The 19,463-nt window shown below is 38.8% G+C and overlaps 1 protein-coding gene across 2 annotated transcripts in view; it reads left to right on the top strand.

Moving 5' to 3' along the window:
* The window catches only part of Spef2 (sperm flagellar and cilia associated 2), a 167,303-nt gene that overhangs the window by 124,178 nt on the left and 23,662 nt on the right, over positions 1-19,463 (top strand). For both annotated transcript variants that reach the window (XM_021183947.3, XM_085831427.1), the window contains exons 27-32: positions 768-921; positions 2,535-2,663; positions 5,520-5,658; positions 7,760-7,989; positions 17,316-17,422; positions 18,031-18,213. In XM_021183947.3, coding sequence (XP_021039606.1) covers positions 768-921; positions 2,535-2,663; positions 5,520-5,658; positions 7,760-7,989; positions 17,316-17,422; positions 18,031-18,213 — 942 coding nt within the window. The remainder of the gene's footprint in view (positions 1-767; positions 922-2,534; positions 2,664-5,519; positions 5,659-7,759; positions 7,990-17,315; positions 17,423-18,030; positions 18,214-19,463) is intronic.

Raw genomic sequence — 19,463 nt, forward strand, 5'->3', positions numbered from 1 at the left:
CAAGTGGTCATAACAAGGTCATCATAACAAGGTGGTCATAACAAGGTAGTAAAAAGGTGATCATAAAAAGATGGTAATAACTATGTAGTAACAAGGTGGTCATAACATGATAGTCATAACTAGGTTGTTATAACAAGATAGTAACAAGGTGGTCATAACAAAGTACTCATAGCAAGGTGGTCATAACAAGGTAGTAACAAGGCAGTCATAACAAATTAGTAACACAATGGTCATAACAAAATAGTAACAAGGTGGTCATAGCAAGACAGTCATAACAAAGTAGTCATAAAATGGTGGTCATAGCAAGGTAGTGATAATGCCTTTTAAAACGAAAACATGGTCCCTATTTCCTGAAATTGGCAGTACAGAAGCATTCGTAGTTAAGGTTACAGGTTAGGCATAGCTCAATCCTTGAGAAACAGATTTAATCATAAACAGGATTGAATCAAGTTTGTTTTTACTATATGATGGCTTTCAAGCCTAAGATGGAGAGGCTAGTTTATCAGTGGAGATAAAACTAAATGAACCTGTGAAATCATGGATTAGGGAGATAGGAGCCTTCTTTCAGACAGCTGCAGGGGATAGCACTTGGGGGCTGGATCATCTAATCATAGAACTGTGTGTTCCTTGAAGGGTGAGAGATGGGTATCTTGTTTACAGTGGAAGGAAGCTCTAGTGGAATCTGAGTGACTAAATTTAAGTGATCATCATATTTGCTGAATGCCATCCTAACTGAAAATACTGTAACTGAAAATACTACCATACAGGTGGCTGCTGAAGTTCACCAAAGGCTCACAGAGGAAGAAAAAGAACCACCCCGATTAGATTCCAAAGAAAAGTCTCCTCAATCAGGTGCAAATAAAAAAGCCAAGAAGGAGAAAGAAGCACCCAAGAAGAAAAAGACAGACAAGAAAGGAAAAGGTATTCACGGCACTAGGACCTGGTCCACAGGTCACTTTAAACCTCTTCTTGGTAGAAAATAAGCCATTAATGAGGCAGGTTAGCCTCTAAGCCACTTGAATGCTAGTAATTATTTTAAACAATAGACCCAAATGTCTAGGGGCTGTGGTTGTAGTTGGCAAACCACATTGCATATCAGCACGACCTAACTCATTTTAGCAAAATGTAGATGTAACCAGCAATAAATAGTATTCAAGGCAGCTTTAACCTTATTAAGACTCATATCCTGGGATGTCTGTACAGAGGGGCTAATACCTGCTGCAGAAGTTAAAGGCTCTGCATTTACAGGTCTCAGGGGCACTCGAATCTAAGCAAATTGTTCTCTACTGGAACATGCCTACCAAAATCTTTGCCTCAGAGTCATGAAGGGATAGCAACAAGGGAAACAGGCAGAGAGATACAACCTCCCACTGAGTGTAAGCAACACCACTGAATTGTCCTCTCAATGTTTCTGTGTGGAACATATATATATAATTTGAGGTGACAGATTATCAATGCATGTTTATTACACACTCACTGTGGGGAAGCACTCTATGATGGACACCAAAAGCATATGATAGGGGAGGGAGAAGCGGTAAAGGGGTAGTGGTGACCCTGGAAGCAAAGGGAAGGAGAGTTACTTTGCTAAAGCACATGCCACTTTAGTCCATCTCATGTAAATGTGTCAGCATTTAAAGGGAAGATTTGTTAAATGGAGTTAAGTGGCCAAGTCCAATCTTCAATTATTTAATGATAAAACAAATGCAGAGGCTAAAGCTCTCCTTTATTTGCAATCTATACATATACCTCTTAGTACAGCAAATATACCGATCCCCTCACAGTTCCTTACTCTACTTCTTTTTCCTCCATATGATTCAAGACCCTTGTGAACATACTCTTGAGAATAATTACTGAACTGGGTAGAAATTCACAAACTGGGCCTGAAATAGAATCACATTGCCTTGGGTAGATTCTCAACAAATGTCCACAGACTCTTAATTTCCAATCGATTTATGTAGTCATTGAACTACTTGTAGGTGGGCAGAAATTAAAGGGTAATTAATTCAGATGCATATTCTTGATCATTGCTACATGTAACCCATGTCTTTTTGGAGTTATTTATTGGTCTTTTCTTGAGAAAAAAAAAAAAACCAGAAACCAAAAACAAAACAAACAAAAAAAGCTAAGAACCACTTTCAAATTTAAGGAATTTCTTAGGAAGTGGTAATTCTGCAAGGGACTAGTATCTACTGACAGCTAGAGTATGATGAACTTTTTTGTCTTCAAACCCTGATTTTTATCACATTTTTATTTCCTATGATCATTTATGCATGTGCTGTACAGCTTGTTCTTTTCTTACGATGTAACACACCATATTTTGTTATGAATGCTGCTCAGAAAATTCACAAAATTCTCAATGAAAGATACTAAATCTTTCATTGCCTGCCCACCCCAAGGAGCCCAAAGTTCCTTGTTTCAAGATCTCCAGCAGTTTCTGCCTGTACAGATTTTGCCACATAGCCATGTCTTCCAAGAGCCAAGTCCATTAACTCTAATGTTGGTCATTTACTCACCACACCTCAGTTATGTTTCAGGCAAATCATCCCCCGTGGCAGAAGTCAGTCCAGTCACAGTCACACCTGAGGAAATGGCTGAAATGGAAAAGAGGAATGAACTGAGGCTCAGGATAAAGGAAGAACATCTTGCTGCCCTGCAGACAGAAGGTAAGAGGAGAAATAGAGTAAGATCATGCTTTCAGTGGAGTCAAAAAACCGACACAGGTCTCGTCAGTAGCCTCAGACTGAATCTCAGGACTCAAGCAGAAGGACTGAACACACAACATTCAGATAGTTTTTCTTTTGTCCATAAAACCAGCCTTGGCTACTATGCTGTCATATGAGTTAGATGAGTCTGGATTTAATTAAACTTAATTAAATTGATTGATTTATTGATTGATTGACTGACTGACTGACTGACTGACTGACTGGTTGTTTGATTGTGACAAGGTCTAACTTTGTAGCCCAGTCTGACTTCAAACTTGTTATGTAGCTCTCTCTGCTCTTGAATTAACAATTCTCCTGTATTTGTCCCCTGAGGGCAAAGAATATAGGAGTGCAATACTGGGCCTGGGTCCCTAAGTAATCTCATTTAAAGTATCTGCAGGCCATCAGAAAGCTTTAGAAAAGAAGAAAAAGAAAGCAAAGGCTGTAATTCAAATTTCAAAGACTAGAAAGAAAAATAGATTGTCAATTGGTATGATTGTCCAGGTTAGCTGTCCAATACAAATGATTTAATATCACAAAAGAGAATGTTACTCCTCTTGTTAAGAAAAAATAAGTCCTTGGGCTGGAGAGACAATTCAGTGGTTAAGAGCACTGACGGTTATTCTTCCAGAGAATTCAGTTTCAATTCTTAGCACCTACATGGTGGTTCACAACCATCTATAACTCCAGTTTCCACTGGATCCAATGCCTTCTTCTGATCTCTGCTGGCACCAGGCACAAAAGTGATGTACAAATATATTATGCAGACAAAAAAAATCATATTAAAAAGTAAACCAAAAGAAGTCCTGGCCAAAACCCATAAGTTATGAGAGTGAAGTTGGGAACAAGGACTGATCAATCTTCACATCTCTTTCTCCAAAATGTAAAAAGGCTTTCTTCCCAGTACTCAGACGACTGCAAAGCCTGTTCTCCCACATTCTCCCAAAGAGACTGATTAGTACAAATCAATATGGAATTTGGAATATTAGGAATAGACCAAAGATAGTCTATGGAAAAGGAATCATTGCCAATATCCTCATTGACAGAACCATAATGTAAGCAAGGGCACAGAAAAGCCACCAAAACAAAGGACCCATGCTTGAGAAGACGATTTTCATTAGATATATGAGAGATATAATAGCCAAAGGCTTTGGGAGGATGTCCAAAGCATCCAAAAGAAGATAAGGTCAGACTATCAAGGGCCAGAGCAGAGGCAAGGCTAAAAAGAAAATGAATTGGACCATCCTGGAAGTTTAAGGTGGTGGAGAAGGGGGCTTACAACCTGTGCCTTTGGCATGTGGTAAACATCAATTGAGAAGTGGCTCTTCTTGGCAGACAGGAAGTAGGTTCCTGAAGAACAATGAAAGCAAGTTTCTGTCTTTCCATCAGCAGTCCTCCTATAGTCCAGCTTGAGATGTGCCAAGATTGTATATTAGCCCAAGTCAATGGGCCTGCCCTTGGTGGGGTAGAGGGTACTTGGTGTAGTCTCACTTCTCTCCCTTTCTCTCCCTTCACCCCTCTACCCACCACCAACCATTCCCTTAATCCAGCAAAAAACATCAGAAGTAACCTGAAGCCAGGGAGCTGTGAGGCATCTGGAGAGGAGAACACATGTTTCTTTCCTCACTGTCTGTGTTCACATCTGCTTCTAGTGTTTTCCAGTAAGCCCCATCTTTGAATTCACATGAAAAAAAAAAAACATCCTCAGTGTGATAAATTTTAATTCTTCATGCTACAAAAGTTATCAGGTTTTTCACTGCAGGCTTCATCCTGTTACGGTGGCTGGAGACTCACATGCATATGCACAAGCGTTATAAAAGCAAACCAAAACAATAATAAAGCTAAAAGAAGATAGATGAAAGCAGTCACTTATAATACTCTGTGATGGTGTAAACATGCTTATGGGACAAGGTGGGGAGGCATTAAGAAAGCCTTCTCAGAACTAATGTGGCCTGAACCAGAAAAGTATGGAAAAATGTGCTCAGGAGGCAAGCCAGGGCCAGGAATAGAGAGCAGAGATGTGTGCCAAAGCAAAGAAGATATAAAACCTATTCAGGGGAGAAGCCAGGAGGGAGTAGACTTGAGTTAGAAGCCTGATCATGGATTGTCCAATAGACCCCTCCTCAACAAAGATAAGGTCCCTTCCCTGTGGAAGCTGAGTAGTAATGAAGCCTGGGCAGAAGTGTCGTTGCCCTGGAAACTGTAGGAAGAGAGATGACTCAGGTGCCTCAGAGTGCTGCTGAGAAGAAAGGAGATTTGGAACTGAAGTGAGCAACAGAAGTGGGAGAAAGCATAGTTCAAGCTATAGTGTGGGTTAGAAAGGATCAATATCTGATCTTCCAGGTACCAAACTTATTAAAGCTCAAGAAGAACTTAGTTTAAATCCACAAAAGTCTTTACAGCATGATTCATTTAGCTTCGCTCTGCGATGGATGCCACCTTAGCCATATTCATGAATTAAATAAAGCTTCATAAACCAAAGTGTGATTGGTATAAAAAGTGGACTTGGTTTATGTAAGAGTAATGTAGGTATAATGTGTTAAAATCTCCTTTTGTCTTTTATTTATATATTGTGTTAATTTTACACAGTAGGGTTCATTATGATCATGTTATGCATGTGTGTGACATACTATGACTGTGTCCCTCCCTCATCACTATGCCTCACTTCCCTTGCTCTTCCTCTTACTTTGTTTTCTAAATCACCCACTCTGCGTTCATGTATCTGCAAAATACAAATTGCATATGAATAAAAAGCACAATGTTTCTCCTGCTGAATTCAGTTTCCTTAGCTTACATCCAGTTTCTCTTTTTAAATAGAACAAGCCGCGCAGTTTCGACTGGAACTAATAAAGCTAAAAGCTTTGTCCGTCCTGGAAGATTTAGTAACAAAGGTGGTTGATGTCTACAGGTTCATGGATAAATGGCTTGGTAAGAGATATTTGAATGAAATGGCCAGGTAAGGTTTTCCTCAATCAAAAATAATCATACTAAATGCCAAAAAATGCAAAAATTGACAAGGGTGTTTAGGATGTCCACAGATTTAAATTACAACATGCGCGCGCACACACAAACACACTCACATACACACACACACACACACACACACACGTACAGACACATGTGTCTCTGTGTATCTCTGTGTCTGTATCTCTGCCCCAGCCACCCCACCCGCACCTGTTATAAACACTCAAAATGAATACCACCATCACATTTGTGTAGAGTATTTTTCTGCAGTAACCTGCCTGTCAGTGGGCTCTGTCGAAATATCATTTTCACTCTGGGAGTTCAGTCTACATGGTAATTTACATGTAATTTTAATCCAGGAGATTTTCAAATTATAATGATTACTAGATCTAATTGCTCAATATTCATCAGCTTAATCTACAAAAAGGACTCCAACTTGGCTATTCCACCAGTTTCAGCTTGAACTAGATTCTGCAATATGTATATTATAGGGTAGATTTGCCAAGAGTCTAGTAGTTGTTTGAGAATGGGCATCAAATTCTAAACGTTCACAGAAGCAATAATTACTATCTATAAACAGTCATTTTGTCTGGCTTTCTCCACTCTCATCTTGAAAGTTTTATTGTTAAAAATCTTCAGCCCAATTGTTTAGTGCTGTTATTGCACCTTTGAAAGTAGTAAAAAAAAAAATCCAAAACATTCATTTCCATCTGGTAACTTGCTACCACTGTGTATAAACAAATATTGTTGCTAGGCAGCCAAGTCAATTGCAAGTAGCTTGTAGCCCTAGTCTGTGCCTGCCACTTATAAATGAAAGGGTTTCATCTGAGTTCTTAGGATTTATGGGTTCCTTCCTTGTGTCTGTCCATTAAGCACAGTTGGATGTTAATTCTGTGTGATATATGCAAAGGTCTCACATTTATGTTGTATCTGTCTCTACTTTCTGAATCTTTAATGTGATGTACTCTGACTACAAGAAATCACACAACATGAAGTTAAAAAGTAACTTTTCATGAGGGGTTGGGGGTTTCTGTCAAGTCCCTTTGAACTCCAAATCTATTTCCCTGACCTTTCCTTTCTTCTTTATGGAAATGACTCACAGTAACCTTCCACTAGGTGGTGCACAGTCATTCTGGTTCTGCTTGTCGGTCTGTGTGGAGACACCGTTCGTTCACACAAACTCAGGTTCCAATGTACAAGAACACTCCAAACCACAAACTAATTAGCAAGCACTGTATGGGAATTCACAGAGAGCACTGAGGAGTTGAATTCAAGAGCCTTTTCGAGGACAGGAACTGATAATACTCCTGAAAGCATCAGCACACAAATATCTGTTGCTCATCATATACAGGGAGAATAAGTCTGCGTTTCCTCATGATGTCTTCTTCATCAGATCAAGACAAGAGTTTGTCTTCATTCCATCGGTTTATACTTATTATGTCTAATACCTAAGACACCTTTAAAATTGCCTAGAGTTAGGCCATTAACTCTTACCCAAATGTGTGTGTGTGTGTATCCATCACCTGTGTGCTGCCCTGAAAACCATCTTAGAAGAGGAAGTAAATGTCAGTGGCTTAATTTCAAGGATAAACCACTCACAGCCACCCTGGACCATGTCAAGCATATGCTCTAGATGAGACCCTAGAACCCACTGCTACTTCCTCTAGCCATTGTAGCCCTTAAATGTAGATGCTCATAGACACATGATCCAGCTTTGGATCTTGTACACTAGAAGCCACTACTCTGCCAGGTGTGTCTTAAGTAACATTAAATCCTTTGACATAAAGCTAGAGAGCAAAGCAATTTTTGCTTTCTCTAGAGGTAAATAACCAAATTTGATTCACTTAAAATTTGATTCAATTTAATAGGCTTTTTTCTCATTCAGCTTAGCATAAAATTGAACTATAATACCTTCTTAATAAGAGAATATTTTCATTTTTTATCTTTATAACTTTGTACCCTGACTTTAAAAGTTTTAAATGCCTATAGAATTACACTTACCCCCATAATGTGTTAGGTTTTTTGTGTTTTATTAACTATTAATCTAATAATATCTTCAATGGAGATGGCCCTGTTCATTTTTCTATTTGCAGTATACAGAAATTGACCGAATTAGCTCGCTACCACATTGAAACAGCTACAAAAATTCAAAATGAGATTTACTTAAGCCAAGAAGACTTCTATATCAATGGAGACATAAAAGTCTTCCCAGATCCTTCTCTACCAACCCGACCACCACCAATAGAAAAGGAAGAAAATGGTACCCTAACAATCGAACAGCTTGATAATCTTCGAGATCAGTTCTTAGACATGGCCCCTAAAGGTAAGAAAGGAATTGCTGCTGCTGGGTTATAAAGATGATTAAAACTGCCCACAGTGGACATCACTTGGCCAGAAGACAACTGAGTTCTTTTGGAATGCAGGGCACTACAAGGAAATGTCACTCTGTTCTACCAAAATTGTTTGCTATGTACTTGCTTGGGACAATATTATCTGAGTTAAGCAAAGAGAAGTGTCACGGTGACTGATAATCAGGCAGTGTAGCAGTGTGGTAGTGTGGCGGTGGCCAGCCCTGGTGACTCTTCTGTCTTCCTCCTTTCTTGGAGGCAATATTGGTAAATTTGACTCCATCTGAAAACTGAAAAATAATCTTTATGCTTCTAAGTAGAGATGAATTAGGGATCTCAAGTTTGTGTTTCTGTCTGGGTACTGAGGGGATACTAAGAAGTAAAGGAATTCCTCTTAGAACTTCCTTTTCTTTCATTGCTTCATAGATCTTGAGTAGAACCAAATGAGTTACTGGTAGGTACTTCCTAATTAATTTGCTCGCATGAGTGCATAATTTTCCTCATACAAATTATTGAATCCCCTCCCATTTTATCATTACAATTCCATGCCTTCTGCTTTCCCACCAATTGTTGTCCTATGTCATTCAAACTGATGTGTATAGAACCATCATCTATAATCATCATGGCTGTACACTCAGTCACAAAGCAATTAAGCAATGTGTCTGTGGCCATGATCATTTTGGACTCAGCTAGTTTAAGGTTTGTTAATCTTATGTAGGAATTAAGTTGTCTCTTATAAATAGGCTTATTTTATTTCTCCAAATGTCCTCATTATTGGGAAATCATCTCTTTCCCCTAGAGATAGTCAGTAGGCTCTAATATAAATACAATCTCACGTTTTGAAAATTAGTCACAATATTTTCAGAAATCCATAGAAAAAACTCGTTGATAACGAGTGATAAGTCACTCTATAGTCTATAAATCTTCCTTGCTGTGGCCAATGGATGGCAAGGTGCACATGTGTTTCCTTGGGTGAACATATGCACTGACATGTGTGAGCACATCAAATAGCCTGAGAAGTCATTATACCTCCAATGTGTAAAAACACACAATGTGTCTATGGATAGATTTACTTTGCTAGTATTTGGACAAGATTAATGTGGGTGCCAAAAGGTATCAAAAATCCAACTTTGTCAAAAGGCAATTCACAGATCCTGTTACCTTCTAGCAAAGCAGACTTCATCGTCTTTCCCTGAATGGATTTTACAATACCCTTTAAATTTCTATTTTATTTTATGTGTACGTATGAGTGACTGCATGTAATGTATACATATAACCATGTGCATAACTAGTGCTTATGGAGACTATAGACAGGTATCAGATGCCTTGGAACTAGGGTCAGAGGCAGTTGTGAGCCACCTTGTACAATACCAGGGACTGAATCCAGGTCCTTAGGCTAAGTGCCATCTTCCTAGTCCCTACTGTCCCTTTTACCACATCATTTCATTTTGAACTTATATAAATGTTCATTTTGTCCATGCTATATTTTTATATAAAGATGTGTGTGCCATTCTAAAATAATGCATGCTTTAAGTTAAACCTTCAGAATTATGACTGAGAGGACATAGTCCAATTAGTAGCCTAACAGAAAGGATTTGGAAGCATGTGAGTAGATGGAAGCAGACTCTTGAAACTTATAAAGCTTTCATAATTCCTTGGTGAATATTATGATACATTCTTCAATATATACTCAAATTCCAAGATTACATTCCAGCTAAGAGTTTAAAATTCAATAGCATATGACATTTAGTTGATCAGCATTTGAACTCTAAAAACGTTGGGATAAAAGTATACCCAGATATAACTTTTTCTCTGAGTATAATAAAGTACTATCAGCAGACAATGATGAAGCACGAGAGAGATGCCTTGCTCACTGTTCCATTGCTGGAAATAGACACCATGACCATGGCAACATTTACAAAGGAAAGCATTTAGTTGGGGCTGGCTTACAGTTTTGGAGATTTAGTTCAATAGCATCATGGCAGGGAACATGGCAGCATGCAGGAAGACATGATGCTAGAGAAGTAGCTAAGAGTTTTACATCTGGATCTACAGGCATAAGGAAGAGAGGGACACTGGGCTTGGCTAGGACTTTTGAAACCTCAAAGAATACCCCCAGTGACATACTTCCTCTGATCCTTCTCAGGTAGGGTGACTTCCTGATGACTAAGCATTCACATATATGAGATTATAGGGCCACTTTTATTCAAACCACCACAAGAATTGTCAGGGAAGAGGGAAAGTAAGTAATAGCTAAAAAGTTTAAAGGATAATTGAAAGAAAATAGTTTGCTGTGGAGGCCTTTAGAGTATGATATGAAAAGTGTAATATTAAGCAGTGGAAATTTAGGAAAGGGCCCATGAGTGCAAAGTAAAGGAGAATTTTTATACAGTGATTAAGGCTGGTCCAGAAAAAATATATATTAACAAATCTAAAGAAGCATGGAGTGATTTAGTGACAAGGGAACAGAGGGTATTTAAATTTAAAAGAACACACTTTAAAAATTTATAACAAAGCATAGAGGAGGATGGAGATTGAGGGAATGGTCAGAAGACTGGCCTGCATTTCCTTCTCCAGTTGTATGGACTGCAGGGAAATACATGATGGCTCTTTATCAGAGGGATGCCCCACCCTCAATATACTCCGCTGGAGAGCTAACCCATACACGAATAACTGCTGTCACTTAGATAGAAGGTTCAGAGCTTTATATGAAATGCAAGGGTTTTGATGATTCAAAGTTAATTAGGGTCTAACTTGGACCATATCAGGAACAAACAACACCCCACTGGAAAAGAATATGTATTCCGTATGTTTATTTTTAGATGTATGCTAAACATGTTGTTGTCTTATCACCTGAGTTAAAATTCATTGCCATATTTTTGCTGTTGCTTCAAAGAGAAGAAAAATGTAATATCCATTCCATTTTCTGCATATTAGGGGTTACAGCACAGCATTCTTTACCATCTCCAGGAGTCAGGCTATAAATGCTGACAGTGCTCACCCTGGGGTACATCAAGAACTACTGCCTGACTTTTGTTCATCTCGCCTAAACCCATAGATTACACTGGATTTATAATCTTCCGTGCCCTGGCCAACCATTGATTTATACTTCCTGAAATATTACTTCCATAATCATATTTATTTTTGCTATCTGTGGAACATAGGTCTTATTTATATTGTTCATTTTTTTCCTATGCCAAATACCTAACTTGTAAAAATCTAATTGCAGCATGATGTACATTCAGAAGTGTATACCTATTTTAAAGGGACAAATAGTTGATGTGAACTGACCACAGCAGTATAGGAAGGGCAGATCCCTCAGTTTTTTTGTGCTCACAAGTGACTGCCTTCACCTTCTCCCTCCAGGTGATGAATGACTAGCCTAACAGCAGTTATTGACTTTATGAAGTCTTACGTGCAACATGTTCTCACATAAATACATGAAATAATTCAACATGAAAAAATAATCAACATTTGATATGGCTTCTTTTACTCCCTACTCTTGTTGAGACTGACCCATATTTTACACAGACTGGTATTTAAACTATAGGCTATTCCATTGTGGAAAATGGTTCAATACAACATATATGTGTTCCATCACTAATGGCATGTTTGGAATCTCATTTCTTTTATTGAAACATGAAAACTTTATATTTCTGGAGAAGTGTGATATTTGATATATGTCCAAACTGTATAGTGAACAAACAAAGACAATTTAGCATATGTATCATTTTAAACTGTATTTCCTAGATATCTACTCATCTTTTAAATTATTATTTGTTTTCATTTAAATTTTTTAAATATGTTACTAACTTTAATCCTCATCATAATTTTATAAAGCGCATTAATTTAATGTTACGAAGGAAGAGGTGAGCCATAGAGAGATTAAGCAAGTTGCCTAAGACCATGTAACAATCATTTGACTAGAAATAGAATTGGAAAAAAAAAAAAAACTGTCTGAAGTAGATAAGTCCATCAACATGTACAAAAAAATTTAAAAATCCAGTGTAGGGCATAAAAAAGACTACACAAAACTAGCAACTTTTATAATTTTGAAAACATATTCCACTTCTGTTCTGGGAAAATGTTCATTGATAATTCCTGGTAAGTCACTGATGAGAGGGGTTCTCTAGTTCTCTGGATGTTTACTCAAGTTGCTTCCATGATTCCAACATCAAAATGGACTGTTGCTGAGTGTGGGGAAAAGACATTGGGAGAGTCAGAGGATGGAAAGGACTGCTGTGAAATAGTGTTTTCTGGATATGACAGGGAATTTGTACCCATGAACTCTCAGTGGTATGATTGTCTAAACACAGCCTGTAGGAGACCACACAAGCCAATACCACAGCATAGATTCGAGAAAGGCAAGAAAGGCTCCCCTAACCCAGCTGAGGAGCTACAGCTCTCAGCTACGGAAAATTAAAGCCTGTTTTCTTTAGAACAAGCCCCCTGATAGGTAGGTCGCTTATGCAAAAAATGATTAGCTCTATACTCATGTGGATATGGACCACACCCAGTGCACTTATCATATATGTGTGTGTATGTGTGTGTGTATGTATACATACATTATATGAGACATGTCATATATTATATATATCATATTTTTAATATATGATATTGTGCACATATATATTACATGAGAAGAACACATGGAGTTTAGAGACAGATGTAGATAGGTGGAGACATGACAAGAGGAGTTCTTAAATAACCACGTAGAATTTTCTTTAAAGGCAAAGACTCTTCAGATGCTGTGATTCCAGTCACCAAAGAGCAGAAAAAGTCACAAAAAGTTGACTCCTTCCTACCAGAAAGAAATCACCAGTTCTTGAAAATTTGGCTAAAAAAATACCCTTGGCTTGTATATGATGAGCTACTAAACCTTATGTTCTGTGTCCTGTGTCGTAAGCACGGGGTAACGTCAGCGGGAAGTACAGTAAGTTTTCTCTATGGCACGGACAACTTCAGGGCTGAATTTCTCAGTGCGCATCACCTCAGTGAAGCCCATGCCAAGGCATCACTGATGGAAGCGACTAGTGGTTCTCCAGTGAACAGAGCTGCCACTGAGCTGACTGTAAGGACCATGAGTAAAGTGACCCTTGCAAGAGTGGAGAACTTATTTAGATCATGCCACGCCCTAGTCAAGACCGGACATCCCCTCAAAGATTTTATCTGGATGTGTAAGTTGGATGATATGAAGGGTGTTGATATTGGCCCAGTCTTCAGAACTAAAAAATCAGCAAGAATATTTACATATTTCATTGCTGAAGTGGAGAGGAAAAATCTAAGAGAAAACCTAGAAAAGAGTAACTTTTTCTCTGTCATCACTGATGGAATTGTAGACTGTCTAGGCAAGGAAGCCAAAATGGTCTATGTTCAATTTGCACATGCAGGAAAAGTGCAATGTCAGATTGTTGGGTTGCAGCCAGTAGAACCAAAGGACTCTTTGACAATAAAAAATGCTATTGAGAAAGCTCTAGAGACAAATCTTCACCTTAAGCTGTCGAGCCAAGACTGGGCGAAGAAGTTGGTTGGTTTTGGAAGTGATGCTTCCCCTGGAATAGAGGGGAAGAACAGAGTGGCTCTGCTTCTGAGAGAAATACAGCCATGTGTGCAAAGTATGTATTGCTTCGCACATCATCTAGAACTGTCCTACAAATCGATGTTCCAGAGCGTCCCTCTCTACAATGACCTTGAGGCACTCCTCACCAGTATTTACCATTTCTATCACAACTCTCCTCTCTTCAAGAGTTCTCTGATAACTGCCTTCAGGGGCCTCCACCTCCAACCTGTGATGCCTTCTCAAATAGGAGGGAGACGATGGCTTCATGGACTACAAGCATCCCTCCAGAACTTTCTCAAGGGATACCCAGCAATTGTTCAGCAACTGCATTCAGTAAGTAATTTTGAAGTATGTTTTCCAGAATGTCAAGAAAAAAATTACTGAATTCTTTTGAAGATTTTTGACACAGAGAACTACCTACCATATCATTCCCAACTTGTGTTACAGGTAGGTAAAGGCCAAAATGATACCAGTGAACAGAAAGCCAACAGACTTCTAGATCTCGTTCTCCAAGCGGATATCATCAGATTTGCTCATTTCTTGACAGACATCATTAGTATCCTTAGCCTTCTGTCCCACGCCAGTAGGAACAGAAATTCTTCAATTGCGGATGTATTTGCTTCCTTGGAGTCAACCCTGGAAATGCTCCAGATATATCAATCAAGGTGACAAGTTGCGGACTTCTAAGGGTCTGTCAAGGTAGATGATCTGACTTGGGGAATTGTTTTCCAGGTATGCTTTCATGTAACTCTTTACTTGGATGATCTTCTCCCAGACCAGGGCCAAAAGAACGCAGGGTGGATTCAGCCACACACTTTCACGGTAACTGCCTCAGGGGGGAAGCAAACATTTCTTCTGTGAGAAAGGTGGTTTTAACACGTCTTATCGAGAGATTGCAAGGCTGTTTTAGAGATGCCAGCCTTGATGTGGTGAGAGCAACTGTGATTGGAAGCTTTAGACTGTGGCCTACAAAGATAAATCAAGGTAACCTATAGGCGCCAATAAGCCAGTGCCTTTTGATTGCCGTGAATTTATTTTAGCTGTGTGACATTTTTGTTTATGTGTATGGGTTACAGAATTTGGAGTCAAAGAGATATCCATCCTGATTTCATATTATGAACCAGTTCTCGAGGCTGCCAATGTGAAAACGGATGAGGTAGATACCGAGTGGCGCATGTTAAAATTAGAATTATATGGCAGGTCAGTATGGGAGTGAACTGAATTGATTGACATGCATCTGCACCTGCATACAAGTTAGGTAGCTCAATCTTTCATGTCCTTCATCTTCCCTGCTAGATTTCAGAACATTCGAAAGCTGACCTGGGATTTTGTAAACTCCATTTATTCCGATAAATATCCAAGTGTCCTGATGCTTGTTGACTTGGTGCTGGCCCTCCCTGCAAGCTCAGCAGAGCCAGAACGTGGGTGTAGTCAGAGGAAACGCATGGATGAGAGAATCAAGCCTCAAACCATGACAGACATCCTAACCGTTCAGCTAAACTCTCCAGACATTAACAGTTTTGACCCTAGGAAAGCTATCCATTTGTGGAACATGCAGACGCAATTGCCGATGGCTCACAGGGGATCTAATCTTGACAGCTCATCAAACTCAGAAAGCCAAGATGAAAGTGATGAGCAGTATGACTTGTGTTGACTTTGTTACTCATCACAGCAGAAATCAATAACTCAAAAAAAAGAAAAAAGTTAAATTCGCAGCCAGTCTTTGCCTCAAACACAAAAGACATTTGGTGTTTTCCAAACATACAAAGAGACACAAAGCAAAAAGAAGAAGAAGAAAGAGAAGAAAAGAAAAACAGGCTCATTTTCCTGTAATTCTCTAAACCTGCTTCCGTGCTTAATGCTTTTGCTTCAATACTTCGCTGGAAGCTGTTGCTTCTGGGCTCTACTTCAATGCCAGCTTTCTGTGTGTTTTCTCTAAGAGTGAGCGCACTGTTGACTGTAGTTATCTAGAGTTGCTATACAACCAACTCTTGTTCCTGAACAACTCATAATTCTAATTGCAGTGAGTATCTAACAGGGCCAAACTGATAGAATTTTCTTTTTAAAAAATTAATCTTTGAACACACTTTGTCACTGAAACTGCCATTCTGTGGAATCTGAAAGTCATATGCTTAATTACGTTAGACATTGAATAACAAGGTCAAACATTAAAATGATTCCCCCATTTTACACTAAGGTGACCATATAAATAATTCCTAGGTAAACTGAAAATACCGTTTTGTATCAGTTTGCTTCCTAATGTAGCCGTTAGAGACAAGGAGAACACACCTTACACATATCTCAATTTGTAATTGAGTGCTTTGTAACTCTTTGCACTTTTAATGTATTTGTTTGTGATCCCATCTTGAATAATATAGCTGATTTACTTCTAATATCTGAAACCCAGTGTGGCATTATTTCAGCCTTTATTTACAGGGACATTTTTACCCATGAAATTGTTCCCCCTCACCAATACCAAATACTTCAGTAAAATTAAAACAACATAAAGTTCATCATGGAATTACCTGTGGATGGTTAATTATATCAAAAGAATAAGGGTGGACACTTGCTACTCACAACACTACCTTACAAACCTGGAATTGTGCATGTGGTTTGAACCACTGACACTTTTAAAGGGAGAGCTGCATTTCTCTGAAGATTAGAATAAACAGTAAGGTTCATGTGGACTCTCAGACACAGGAAAAACTCAGATGTAAGTGGAAACATTAGAATGCTGGGTCTAATTTAAAGAACAACTGCAAAAGAGAATGACTCTCTACGGTGCACCTCCCAGATACCTGGATATGTATAAGTGGTCTCCCATAATTCTAAAAGGTACCACTGCTGGTTTTTTTATTTGTTCGTTGTTTTTTTTTTTCTTTTTCAATTTTTTTTTTTTTTTTTAGTTTTGTTTCTCTATTTCTAGTGCATGTGCATGCAATTTGGAATAAGAATCTAAGTAGTTGTGTCTCTTAGATATGTTAAAATATATTAGTGTACAATAGCAAGGCAGAGGGAAATACAGTGCCATTATATGGCTAACTGTCACCGTCAATGTCATTGACTTGGCCATCCAAGTCTCCCTACAGTTACAAAAGCAAGCCATCACTAACTGGAGGACAAACTGGGGAGAAGGTGCTACCTTTGTTATGGCTGTCATCTTGCATGTCTGGAATTGAAATATGAAATGTTTTGCTCATGTGTCCAATTAGATACAATAAAATTTAGTGATGCTTTTAAATTTTTTAATCTGTGAAACAAATATCAAAGAAGGTTTTTGTTGTTGTTGGATTTTTTTTTTCAGTACAAGGTTTCTCAGTGTAAAAGTCCTGGCTGTCCTGGAACTCATCCTGTGGACCATGCTGGCCTCAAACTCAGAGATCCTCCTGACTCTGCCTCCTGAGTACTGAGATTAAAGGTGTGCACCACCACCACCACCATGTTGCCATAAGATTTTAACCTAAGAATTATGCAATTTTAATATTTGCTCAATTAGAAATGACTGTTACTTTTTTTTCCTGAACCAAAGAAAGAGGACATTTTACAGAGATAACAAGAAGAACATAAAGAATTTTTATTTATTTTATTTTATGTTTCTAAGGTAGCTTCTTTCTCTCTAGAGAAACACAAGACTAAGTAAGTAAGAGAGTTACTAGGCATTATTTCTGTTTTAGCAGAATAAACTGTAATCCCAGTAAAACTGGCAATAAATAAATAAATAACTGTTTCACTGTGTTGTAGGCATAATCGGAAATAAAGCCTTCAGTGACATTCTGCTTGATTTGGTTACCCTAAACCTTGGAACCAATAACTTCCCTAGCAGCTGGATGCACCTCAACCAACTGGACGTAAGTTTCTGTTCTGTTTGGCATCTAAAAGGCCTTAATGCAGGTCTTACTTGATGAGTCAATAGTTCTAAGGCAACCAGTTTGCGGCATTAGCAAGAAACCAATGACATTTAAATGAGTGAATGAAGTTGGGAGTAAGCCATGCTATTGATGACTAACATTTAAACCTTTCAGACACTGGGAGATGCAGCCCAGTTACAAGTGGTTTACAAAAAACCTTAACAAGGGACAGGAGCTGATTTGTGAGAGTGCTTGGTTTTCATCATATTTTCATTGTCAACACCCTAGGAAGTTTAATGTTTAGAGTGCACTACCCCGTTAGTATGTTACTTCCCCAGACTTTAACCTTCCACTGGTTAAAAGACACCAGGCTAACTGACCTGCGTGAATTGGATGAGCAGGGTACACAAAAATCACAAATGTCAAAACAATTACCTGGTGTGGCTCCGTTGTTAGAACAGAAAATGAAAGTAAACCCAAATCAGAACTGGCTCTGGCTGCCAACGTGAAATCGCTCTTCCCTTGGCACCAAGCTCTGAAAGCCTTAGTGGGAGGAGCTTCAAGTTAGTTGGCCAAACTTCCCAGTGAGAGCCCCTGTGTTCTTCCAGTTGCAGGAGATCACATCTTTATTAACAGTCAATACAGAGTTCGTGGACTGGAGGAAGTTCTTGATGGTCACAGCCATGCCATGGCCCATGCCCCTGGAGGATGAGCTTCTCGATACCCTGCAGAGGTTTAAGGCCCTGGACGAAGCACAGACCGGCACCATCACCTTCGAACAGTATAAGCAGGTAGACCAGTTCTCTTAACAAGTACCCAGCTCACTGCTGACACATCACATTTCTGGCCACTCTCGTGCTCCTAAGAAGCTCATACATAGGCAGCACAAACAGAATCAAAGTCCAGGACAGAAGTTTGGCTTCCATACCCAAGGAAAGCATTAGGAAAAAAATATATTAAAGTAAAAAATTTCCTGCAGAACTAAGGGTCCCTAATAAAGTCACAAAAATCTTCATTATTTTTCTCCTGAGTTCTCAGCTAGTAATTATTCCCATGGCTATATATTAAAACCACATGCAGGGCTTTAAATGATCCACTGCCAGGCACCCTATACTCCCAAGGAATGGGAAGGGCAGGAATGAAGAACTTGGTGGCCCCGGGATGCTTCTGTTTTGCTCCTTTGGAATTGGGTTAGTGGATGGTGTGACTTGTTTTAACTGAATGAGCTTAAAATGTCCATGAATATTTAAGGCAGAAATGGTCTATCTGCTATAGTATAGTAGATTCACAGGCAGTTCTGAATATTGAAACATGCATGAAGGAGCTCATCTAAGAAAAGTGATGGTAACCCAGAACATAATACCTGCTCATTGGAGTTGTTTGGCAGAGTGTCACCGGGGGCCTGTTGTAGAGCAGGATTGGGGAATTTTGAATACAGAAGCTAGATTCCAAATAATTAAAGAAATTAATTGGTCAATAGGATGATAGATAGATAGATAGATAGATAGATAGATAGATAGATAGATAGATAGATAGATAGATAGATAGATATTCTAGTCATCTGGTCAGGTATATGAGCATTTAATACATTTTTTCAGAATTTAAATGTTAGGATTAATGATATAATTCTCTAACTGACAAGGGTGCCTAGATTACTGGTCTCATCTCTACTGACTGAATGTGCCTTGCTCACCCTTCCACGTCACTACAACTACAGAAGAAGGAATCACTTAGAAGAGGGCTCAGACTTAGAAGCAGGGAGATGACCTGTAGCAATTTATCTCCCAAGTGTTTCATCACTGAAAGCTGACAGATCTTCCTTTCTTGCCTTGTTTATAATTAGTAGCTGACATACTTTTGATTAGTTAGCCTAGAGCTTCCTGTGCTCACACACAAATGAAGAAACACGTGGATCCTAATGAGTCTCTCGCTGGCTGATCAGGATGCTAGTTTGGCTAATTGAGCTCTGATGTATGCACTTGTCAGTGTGTTAAGAATATTAGCATTGCTTACAATTTGCTATGATGACTTCATTTGAACC

This window comes from Mus caroli, unplaced genomic scaffold (genome assembly GCF_978045245.1).
Source record: "Mus caroli unplaced genomic scaffold, Mus_caroli_1 scaffold_16, whole genome shotgun sequence".
NCBI lineage: Eukaryota > Metazoa > Chordata > Mammalia > Rodentia > Muridae > Mus > Mus caroli.